At 41.1% G+C, this 11934-nt stretch overlaps 1 protein-coding gene across 2 annotated transcripts in view; it reads right to left on the bottom strand.

Annotated features, from left to right (window-relative positions):
* Positions 1–9530, bottom strand: part of aff2 (AF4/FMR2 family, member 2) — a 188155-nt gene extending 178625 nt beyond the window's left edge. Inside the window, exon 1 of one of the 2 annotated variants that reach the window (XM_019346511.2) lies at positions 9238–9530. In XM_019346511.2, coding sequence (XP_019202056.1) covers positions 9238–9290 — 53 coding nt within the window. In that variant the 5' untranslated portion in view covers positions 9291–9530. The remainder of the gene's footprint in view (positions 1–9237) is intronic. The other variant, XM_019346508.2, reaches the window with a different exon arrangement.
* Between the last annotated feature and the right edge of the window lie 2404 nt (positions 9531–11934).

The raw sequence follows: 11934 nt of genomic DNA on the forward strand, positions 1-11934 counted from the left end.
GATTATTGCTTCCTTGTTAAAATGTAAACACAGCCACAAAGACACATCTGTATAATTTTACATCAAAGTCTCCAATGGACCAACTCCTCACAATTTACTCTTTGGCTCAGAAATGTAGTAAGATTTCTGGCATACATCAAATTCTCATGAATCAGACAAGTTCTTTCAAATCTGGAAGCAATGTCTTATAACAGCTCTAATCAAACATATTTGATCAGCAGTGCTTTTTAATGGCGTATAGTGAAAAATGTCAATTGTTTCCATGAGACCCACAAAGAAGTATGACTTCTGCAGAACTTTGAAGAACATTTGAGGGTTTTTAAGCTCATTCTTGGGTTGTTTTTACTTTTTGGTTCAGCCTCTGGTCAATCACATGCTTCATTTGCAGCGTTTAGTAGGTGGAGACCAAAAGATAGCTAAAAGAAAGGCAGATAGTTCTACATTGTTGCAAGCTTTGGGAATATTTCACGTGTATTGTTGAATATTTTTCTGCAGGTTTTTGAATTTCTATCGATTCCCCCTGTCAGTCTAAGCAACTATCTCTGATAAGCCTTGATAAAACATGCCCCCCACCCCCAGTACACACACACACACACACACACACACACACACACACGCACACACACTATTTAATGACAGAGAAATTAGCTCTAAAGAGAAAAATCTTTATTTGTATACCAGCCTCTAAAATTTCTTTTTGCTGCTATGCTGGAGAATTACAACAGAATAAAATGTATTTAAGATTAGCTCAGCCTTTAACATCTGCAGGAGTAATATTGATCCATGTAACACAGATGGGGAACATTTTTGCAGAATATGTTTTATAATATTTTAGGGACAATTTGCCAGTAAATATTTTGATAAATAACTACAGAAGTAATAATATTTGACAAGTCTTCAGCCAGGAGGGAGTGCTTGTTTATTGCCAATATCTAATTCTGAGTAATATTAATAATGTTAACATTAAGTACTAGTGACAGTTTCTTACCTTTCTATTGTTTTCTCTCGTTCACTAACTGTGATGCACTTTGTTGCTTTTAAACATGCTGTAGAAATAAAAGTGACATTGACATGATCCCAAATAAGATTATTTGATTGGTAGATTGTTAATGAAATCAATGCTGCCTTTTTTATGGTTTGAGTAAAATTTATAAAACACTTTTGAAAAAGCAAAGTTTCCTTTTATAACCTTGAGTTGCTTCCTTTTTCTTCATCTCTGCTTTTATTATCAGAGATTTGTTGTGAACCTTAGATTTTATCTTCACTTACATGAGGGTATTTGGTTTTTTGTGTAACAAAAAAATAATAAAGCTAAAACAAAACTTGATGCTTTGAGTGTTTTTTTTTTCTGTTTGTTTGTTTTTTCAGCACCACGGACAGTGACTGTTTCCTCCCAGATGGAGTCCAGGTGATCTGGCTACTTTTCCGGCTTCTTCACACCTGCTGACAGAGCTGGCGCTTCACAGCCCTGTGGGATAACTGTATTGCCAGTATGGGATAAAATGGATTTTTTTTTCCCAGTTAGAAGATTTCCTTCAGTGTTATCTGCTGTCAGGTTTGAAGTATTTGTTTGTGAATTCTTGGCAGTTTGGGATGAGACACAGCTTCCTTTCGCAGCCTCTGAGTTGCTGATGATGTGGGTGTGAAGTATCATCAAGTGGAGCTGGTTTGGCAAGCCTAGGCCGATCACACAGCAAGGATGGAAATTTCAGTGTGTGATGAATGATTTTGCGCTTATTGAGCTTGCACGTGTGAGTGAGCTGACTGAGAGCTGGGGAGGATTGATGGGCAGATTGAATACCAGACTGTGAGAATGAACATCGAATGCATTGACTCTGTCACCTCCTTTCCCCAAAGATTCCATCACTGCTTCTTGTAGGTTTTCAAGAGCTGGACCTGAGTATTCAACTTTGTGAATATTTGATGGCTTGGTGGGTATTGAATCATCTACAGTGGGATTCAGGTTTTTGGAATTCACAAATCTAGCACCTTTGTGGACAAACAGTTGCCACTACTCCACTACGACACACATGCACAAGGAATTACTCACAGCCTCCTTGGCCAAGTTATTAAACCCCCAAATTGTCTCTCATTCACTCCTCTGTGTGTCTCTCTGTGCATGTATGTGTGAGAGATAAAGCGTTTTAAGTTCATAGAATAAACTGCCACGTGAATGTGTGTGTGTGTGATTGTAGGAATGCTACTTATAATCTTTGTAATCCCTCAATAGTCAGTAAGACTAGAAAAGTGCTAAAAATGACCAAATACCAATAATCACTTTGTGATAAAATAGCTGAAATAACAACATAGACTGTACATTGAAGATGGACATGGCAACTATGACATCACCCTTTAGTTTGTAAACAACTGGTTTAAAGCCTTGAGTTGAGCATTTGTGCCACTTTTCAAGTTTTAGAAGGTTTTGGAATAATAAGCGATGATATTTTGGACGAGACGGTGGAGTGGGGAAGTAATCAGCTCATGTTAATTAGGCTGGTGAACTGAATTGTGCATCCATACAGTTGGTGCGTCATATAGGTACAGACAACCTGCTAATTATTGGTAAAAAAAAAAAAAAAAAAAAGAATAAAAATATAATTTCTGTCATCAGTGTTATCGAATTCAATCTGGATCTCACAGGGCAAGCAAGAAAAGCAGTGCTTGCCCGGTGAGTTTAACCTGCAGTTATATAATATTAAGGCATTAAAATGTTCAATTCCCTTGTAAAAGTCACCACAGGCCACTCGTCTATACCAATGACCATTTGTCAGTCAGCACAGATAGATGATAACAAACAGGTGTAAACCTTCATGTAACTAAAAATAGAGATGTAAACAACACCCCCACCCCCAACACACGCGCATACACAATTATCATAACCAGGGAACAGGGAAGTATGCGACTTATATCACATTATAAACATGTTTAATTCTGATATAAAGAGGGGATTTAAGCATGCGAGCCTATGTGGACTGACTTGCTTTTGGTTTTGCCATTCAAGGAATTACACGTCTCTGCTGGCTTCATTTTACAGCCCCGCAGGTTTTCACTTGACTATCAGCAAACCTGTTTAATTTAACTTTACATGTATCGTGATTTTAAATAAAATTAGCTGTAGCTGTAAAAAGATCTTTAATTATTAAATGCAAAAGACAAATTACTTTACAGAGTCGTCCCCCTCCCCCGCCCAGCTGAAGACTCAATAATTTGGTCGTTATTACAAAAAAAGAGAAACATGATATTTGGGACAGCCATGGTGAATTTCCCCTGATTGTCCTGAAAAGAGAACTTTGATTACACCTTTGCACAACAATCTTTTCTTTGTCTTCCAGCATTTAAACAACAATAATAAAAAAAGAATAATAATCGGTGTTTCTTCCCGCAGATGTGAACTTTTAGGCTCCAAAACACGCAGCTGGAAACTTATCATTCCATGCTGAGGATATGTGTAATCAATTCTCTAATTAACTACTTAAATGGTTCAACCAATCACCATCAGCGTCAATTAACATTCAAAGCGATCTCCCCCAGATTCCACTGCCATGATTAGCCGGCTACATGATGGGCAATTACAGTGAGGAGCACGCAACGCTCAATGCAAGCCATATTACAATCATACAAAAGCCTTCAGATCTCCAAGCGAGAGAACGAAACAAGAGGCAAGATGGGAGGAGGAGGGAGAAAGAGCAACAAAGAGGAGAAGAGATGAAAGGGTATTTCTTCAGGAGGAGGAGGAGGAGACCTACAGTGTTCGTTCAGATTTAACAAAGGCGTGGGGAGCTTCAAGATTGTTTTCTCTTTCTCGTCTTTTTTTTTCTTAAAGGGAAAATCTACTGTCAAACACCAGCCACACATCAATGGCGAGTGACAGACTTTTAACTCCAATCTGAGTGATTTTCGTGGTTTCTATTGAAGGTGCGTGTCGTCTTTTATGCCTGTAAAATCCATTGTAAAATTTCAGGAGGAAGATCCATTTGAAAATAACTCTCTGCATTCTGGTTCTCATCTTCCAGTGGTGGCGTTGTCTTTGTTATCATCTTGGACAGCTGAGCCCATTTGAACATTTATTACCACAGAGTCGCCAGCAACATCAAAAGTCGCCTTTAGAGATGTTGGTACAAGATGATGGTTAAGGGAAGATATCGGACAGGAAAAGCATAAAAAAGTCAGGCCTCCATTCTCAACTGAAATATGCTTCAATTGAATTTCAGCTGAATTCATTTTGTTGTTTTTACTGATTTAAGGCGGTTTGGCATGTTTAAAGTGAGGAAAACATGTGTAAGGCAAATGATCAGTTGGCCAATGAAATGGTGCTGCTGTGATCCCCTCCTCTGATTACACCGTATTTATTCCACAATCTTCCTTGAGCCAGATTGTGGAATAATTGGATCTTTGGCACGCTCATGTAGCCTCAACACAAAAGACTGCAAAAACTCTGTTAACAGTGCTTTTGGATGGTCTTTCCTTAACCTCTGAGGTCTAAGTCGTCATTGGTGATGAGCCCTAATTCTAACCCAGGGCAAGCTGAATATTTTTGTATTAAATTGTTCTTCCAAGGCTTGTAAATCGGGGAAAGAATCATTCTCATCGAAAGCCAGTCACATTTTTTCCCCCAAATCTCCAAAATAAAGGATAATGGTTACCACCTGAGATGACTTAGACCTCACCAGGTTAAGGTCTTCTATGGTTTTCCACCAGAGTTAACAAACTAAGAGCACGTGGGTGGGGTGTTGTTAAAGAGATCTAGAGCTCAAAGGCTGTTAGACAATCTGACATTGATTAAGTCCTTTAAACTTGTTTTTCATCTATCTTGTGCTTTCCAAACTGACGACATTGAAATGTCAGGTACATTTCATATGCACTCTTATTTTTAAAGAGATACATTTAGGTTCAGGGTTGGGTCACATGTCACAAAAGAGTGTTTCAATGACACATGAAGGGATTTGGCTTTTTCAAGACACCAGGATGGATTGTGCACTTCTACTGATTGGAAAACATTGCCTGTTTTGCTTATGATGAAAAATAATTAGCCTGAATATTTTCTGTTGCAATATGTTGACTATGATGACTGGTGTGATTGAACAAACATATAGGACCATTTTAATCATTTAGGGGCCTCCCCGTTTGAGAATCACAGTCGGTACTTGTAAAGGGTTGAACGGCTCCATGGGGAGTGTCTCCTTCCTGTTGTGTTGAGCTAGAGCTGAGACTTCTACACTGATGTGTCTGAGATTCTTATCAGTACAGCTAGTGAACGTAGTGAGGCAGAGACCTGCTGTGCAGTTGATGTCGAGTACTGCAGAAAAAAAACGTAAGTGTGCAAGACTCTGTTTTCCTGTCCGATAAACTCTTGAGCTAACATGCCGGCCCGTGCTAAATATGCTGGGCTAGCATAACGCGTGCTCCTCCCACCGGTTTGTTAATGTAGAATCTCTGAGAATTACTCAACGTTTGTTTCCTTCTGCTGCTTTCTGAATTGGAAATGTGAATATGACGCCTTTCTATTTAAGTTCATTCAGTTTTTATGTTCACTAAAAATTGTTCAAAATAAAGACTTGATTCAAATTCTTCAATATGCTGACAATCTGCAGTTTTAAATAAGCCAACTCTACTGACTTCTGTGAGAAGCAGGAAATTAACACGCCCCGCCAAAGTCCCACACTTTAACAACATGAGCAGCACTGCGAATGAAATATATAACTGGCAAATCCTGGTGCTTCAACCCTACGTAGTGCTTCTCATACATAAAATCATTGCTTACACTGTGGACCCCAGTGCTCCATTTTTCTTCTTCTACAAACATAAAAGATTAGGATCGCATCTGACACGTTAATATGATTTGCTATAGAAGAAAGCATTTTTCTTCCAGCTTCTTGTGACTCCCTCAAGGGCACTTGGATGAGTCCAGACCCCTGGGGTGGCACCTGCTGGCTGTAATACACCCACAGACAGCTACAGCTACATAAACAGACCTGGCGTGATGTTTCCAGATTGTGACTGTTTAATTGTAAATGAGGGAGAGGCTGATCGACACACTTTTACATAAGCTGCCTTCATTATTCTGCAGTTTCCCAAAAACATTTTCTTGTATTTTCTTCATATTCTTTCTGGCCTAAAAGCCGTTTCAGCGTGAGCCCAATTTCCCATCAGGACCACCTGACAGCTCTGGCGTGATGGAGTGGTGGCAGGGGGAGGGTTACATGTGTAGACACCCCGAGCTTGTTGTTGAGCCCTGAGCAGCTCCACTCCAGCAGCGGGGGGTTAAGTACCTTGCTCCAGGGCCCTTCCACGGTGGCTGCTGAGGGACAGCAGTGTGTGTCACTTTCCCCGCTCAGACTCTCCCTGCTGGAATACGCATTCAAAACAGCAGCGTGGTTGCCAAGTTATTGTGCTCCCTCTGTAATACACAGACTGGAAAGGCTGACTGTTATATAGACCTTACTTCCTACAGTCCTCCTGAATGTTTCCACCAAGTGACAAGAAATATGCAGCATGAAGTGAGACACTTGATAATCTTTTAATAAAAGCTGGTATTTTAAAAATGCTGTTAATCCAGAAGGCCTCACAGAAGAATAAAATCATATATATATTTATAGATGTATGATATGCATACATGACGGCATGTATGAAGCATTCTGCCTGCGTTGTTTCTGATCGTGCACATGACTCTGCATCAGATTGCTGAATTGGTAAGTGCAGCAATTATTTAAAAAAATTCCAGGGTTGATGATAAATGGCTGATTGAAAGGCAAAATTAACTACTTTGAATTTTTTTTAAAAACTAATATAAATGCAGTTGAGGCTGTGACCTCAACAGGAAGCTGCCCACCAGTACAACCAGAGCCTGACAAAGTGTTCTGAAATGTTCAAATTGCCCCTCCATTACTTTCCACACGCCCAGTTTCTGCACAAATGAGTGCGAGAATAAATTCCAAATCACGCTGAGAGACTGAATTATGTTTAACTTCTTGCAGATTCCAGCCTCACTATCATCTTTTTGAAAACCCCAGCATCTTTTTAGGCCTCCATAGTGTTAAAAGCCTTAAAAAGCACTTCTCCCCATGTGGCTCTTTGTTCTTATGTCCTCTACTGCATAGAAAATGACTTCACAGAGGCATGCAGGAGGAGCAGAATCCAGAAGAATGACTTTCATTATAGATGATAGAACCACTGATACTGATTAATAGTTTGCCTATAAAAGGCAAATACAGATTTTAGAGTTTTATAAAGGGGCAGCGTGGCGGTGCAGTGATCGGCGCCTCACACAAAGACAGTGTCTCCCATACTGCACTCCACACCCATTCCTTTTAATGCATAAATAATGCCATATATACTTTGTGACAGTATCCAATAGAGCAACAGGAGACTTCAGTTCCAGTGTCTTGGACTACAGCTGGTGACAGTAGTCCTTGTGGTCTTTGGGAACCCAGCAAGATCTGCTTTATGTGGCCTTCCAAGTCACAGCACATCTCCAGACACCGGGAGAAATCGGACACATTCGAGGATTGTCACGACAACAACCAGACCAGCCCGCCTATGTGGAAACACTGTACTGTAAAGCCTGGAGCAGCAACTGGATTTTCAAAATAAACAAGCCAACTATCCAGAAGTAAGTCAACGGTCTTAGACGGATGAAAAAGTAAAAATAAGCCTCAAAATATAAATGTGTGGGATTCATTGCAGGAAGGTTCTGGTGGAGATTGTAAATTGTAGTTTCGCCTGTGTTAACCCTGTGATGGGTGGGTGACCCGTCCATGATTTCTGCCTTTTCTCGCCCTATGACCAGCAGAGATATAGTTAATAACATCATCTTAAATGTTTTTCTTTATTGGTGAACTATAACATTTTCCAAACATGTCCTGAAATGAACCTGCTTTATGCAGCACTTAATCTATTCAAGTTAGAAAATATCACCTCAATACGCGTTTGTAGTCTCGACCTAACATTTAAGCCTTTAGGAGGAAGCTCCTACACAGACGGTACATGCAAACTCCAAACAGGAACGGTCCCAGGAAGGGACAAACCCAGAACCTTCCTGCTGTGAGACAGCAGTATTAACCGCTTCACCACTGTGCCACTCATGTGCTGCACTTTAACAGGATGGCAGGAGGTAGAGCAGGTCATCTATTATTCATGAAGGTTGGCGGTTCGATCCTTGGCTGCTCCGGTCTATGTGCCAAATTCTCCTCAGGCAAGATACTTTCTCTCGATGCATTCATCAGTGTGTGTGTGTGTGTGTGTGAAAGAAAGCACTTAGATGTAGAACAAAGTGCTTTGAGTGCTACATAAGAACCAGTCCATTCAATGTCTTGCCATAGATATCAGGTCCTGATATATAAACAGCGAGCAGATACCAGCCGACTTATGTGCTGATTTTCAGTGAGTGGATGGATCCAGAAGAATGTTTACTGCTTTCAAAATTACAGTCAAGTGTTCGTCCTGACTGTGAACTAATGACTTCAGCTCTGAATCAACAACAACAACAAAAAAAGGACCAAGTGTGCCAAACAACACGAGGCTGATGCAGACCTGTCAATGCTGTCAACAGTACTGGATTTAAAGATGGGGATGATCTACTTTAAGCGTTTACAGTAACAACCACTGTGCAGTGATGCTCAGTCAACACACGGACAAACACTGACTGAGCGTCATCACTCCATCGCTATGCCTCCATGGATGTGACGCTGCGCCTTTACACCTGCGCTGCACCAGGTGAGCTGAACTGAAATGTCACCAGGACACGTGATTCTTTAGGGACTGAAATGGAGCAAACACTAAACTGCCCAAACTTATGGGGACGCAGTTCATTCACGTTTATCCGATCCCTCCCTGCTCAGCGCTCCGCCACACTCCCCGGTGTCCGGTCTCACGTTTACGCCGAACGTTTTATTTTTATTTATTATTATTTTTAATTTCACAACGAAACAGTAAAAAGCCGGCGTCGCACTGGCTGCCTATAGTGTGTGTGTGTGTGTGTGTGTGTGTGTGCAAACTGCGTGTGCATGCCTCCCGGTTCATCTCCAGCAACAACGGCAGCTTTACGGTGACAAAGAAAGACGGTGTGCGCGATTTCTCCGGGACTCAGTTTGGCTGCATCTCCAGACAAAAATACAAGAATCTTTATTTATACCCCAGAAAGCATGTCCGGCCATTCCTCCACAATAAACACACACATGCATGCATTTTATAAACACACACACACACATAAGAATATAAAGCTGCGCGCACAGGACTTACCATGGTTGTTCAAGCTCCCAGTCTCTGAAAAAGTCGAATTCAAAGAGATCCATTGCCGCTTGGGCTGGTGCTGTTGGTGGTTAAAATCCAAAGGTGGTGCTACGTGGTTCTACATAGGCTACTGACACTGAGTGTGTGTGTGTGTGTGTGTATGTGTATCAGAGAGAGAGAGAGAGAGGGAGAGTAGACACAAGCTGCTGCCGCTGCCAGGAAGCTGCTACGTGGTCGAGGCAAGCTGACAGCCAGGCAGAGGTGGAGGGAGGGAGCGCTCTCTCTCACACACACAGACACACACACTCATGCTGTGGGAGACAAGTCACTGCAAAAATGTTCTTCATAACAAGCAGAGCTATTTATATTGCACATTTGACCAAAATAAATGTGTGAATCAGTCACTTGACAGCAGCTGGAAAATGGTTTAAATGCCGCCCTTAAAAAAAAGTGCCGTGTAATTGTGCAAGGTGTTGACATGTGAGGTTTTTAATCTTCATCAGGCAGGAAGCCACACATATGACACCACACCTCTGATCTGATCACAAGGTGCCCTGATACCTCTAAACTTGACAGTCACCCCGTGTACACAACACAAAAGATTTCTTTTTGTGTGTTTTCACACTCCTTGAAATGGAAAATTACATTAGACTTTTTTCCTTCTGTTTGGAGCCTTTGTGCACACGGCAATGCATAAATACACTGTGCACCATAAAGTGCTGCAACCAGGATTTTCAGAGACACAGAGGTTGTTAGCTAAGATCTGAACCTGTTCATGCATTTAACTTTAATTCAATTCCATTTTGTGTAGATCTCAGAACCCTAATGTCTAATAGGCCAGTATAACTTGAGGTTAATTCAAACTAGGCTTTCACAACAGACCTAGCATGATTTGTGCTTTTATGATGAGTGAAAAATCCCTGTAAGCTGATTCCCAAATCCCCCAAATATACAGAGGGCTTAACCTAAAGACCCCATGACCTCTTTGTGAAAAAACAACAAATTCTTACCAACTACGACCCTGCCCAAGACCTCTTTTCCAAAGACTCAAGAAGGGTTGTAGCAAAAGTGTTCGTCCGTGATACAAAACAACCCTAACCTCTACGTTTTGGATAAAACAAGCAGTTTCTCTGTTCTCGGACTTCTGATTCCCAGTTTTTTGACAACATAGATTTGAGGTTAGGATGACCTCAGGGTTAAATGTGTTTACATATTGAATTATGCATCTCAGAACAGCTTGATCCAGATTGGAGTTTTGGGGGGAAAAAAAAAAAATATATATATATATATATATATATATATATATTGGCAAATAAACTTACAAAGAAGCAAACACTCTTTATTGGTAAGCATGAGAACAATATATCAGCTGATAATGGCAGATCTGCTTCAGCTCCCAGCAGTGTCTGCAGCGCATGTAGCAGAGCAGTATCACAGCTGTGCACACGGTGAAGCCAAAACCACAGATTTCAAAGTATGGAAATAAATATAATGTAAATCAGCCGATGCTGAAGAAATCCAGTGTATCTCTACAGCAGCCTACAGCTGACAGACAGCACTGGCGTTGCTGGTTGGCATTTAACGGGTAACATGAAAGTCTTTGTGCTAAATGATTTGTACCAATGATCTGGAGACCCAAATATGCTAAAAACAAACGTGTGAAGCTACATGCTGTGATGACCCATTTGTGGATAAGGGAGCAGGGAATGAAACTTTTTGGGACGCCTTCACCTGAATGCATATTTGTAGCCAGCAGAATCTGCTGAATCCTGTGGAGTCTTGTTATGCTAAGCTACTGACTTTGTGATTTCTATAAAAACCTCTTTGATATTTGAGCAAATTTGGATTATTTAAAAGAGACGTTTTAAGTGTTTTTTTGGATTTTTGTGTGCTGCATCATTAAAGTGTCTGATTTGGAGGCTTTCTCGCTGAAACCTTGTTACTTTGTGACGAACGATAAAGACGTGGAAAACCTGAACTTCAAAAGGCAAAACTTTCACTGGCGGTGCAAACAGGTTTACCGCCGGGTGGATGGAAATCGCCATTTGCTTGATCGTGATCAGCACACTGGCTGCTCAGGCAGCTGTGGTTATTCTGTTTCTGTACTTTACCTGAACGGAGGATTGGATGTCATAGAAGAAAGAAATCCTCTGTCCATGAAGTTCAGGTGGTCTTTGAACCCCTCACAAAGCAGTCGTGTGCCTTCTTTTAACTGCTACACCTTTGTTTCGGATGAGCCGAGCTAGCAGCTTAGCGTCCTCCCGCTCTTTTTCTGCAACACATGCCCGGCGGCACGTTTTACTGTTTACACCTCGCTATGAATAACGATTGACCAGATGGTTGAAACTTCTCACTCAGCATGTGCCGTAGCTGTAACTGTGGCTCCATTGTGACGTCACTGTCCTCTCCTTTAAAAGAAATAAATAAATAAAAAGAAGCTTGAAGAGGGGGAAGTCCAAATGGATCGGGAATAAGATTTGAAGAGATTCTGCGGGCTGTGCGTTGGCGTGTCACTTTGTGTATGTGTGTGAATATTTCGGTGTGGTCTGGGGCAACATGCCAACACTAGTCTGCATCACACTGGAAAAACAATAGCAGAGAGGAGAAAAGATGGAAACCATGGAGGATGATGGGAAGATGAGATTGCTGTCCTCTAGCAACAGTGCAAATGAAAACACTGTTTCATGACCTTGATCAAATCCAGAC

Source organism: Oreochromis niloticus, linkage group LG2 (genome assembly GCF_001858045.2).
Source record: "Oreochromis niloticus isolate F11D_XX linkage group LG2, O_niloticus_UMD_NMBU, whole genome shotgun sequence".
In the NCBI taxonomy this organism is placed as follows: Eukaryota; Metazoa; Chordata; class Actinopteri; order Cichliformes; family Cichlidae; genus Oreochromis; species Oreochromis niloticus.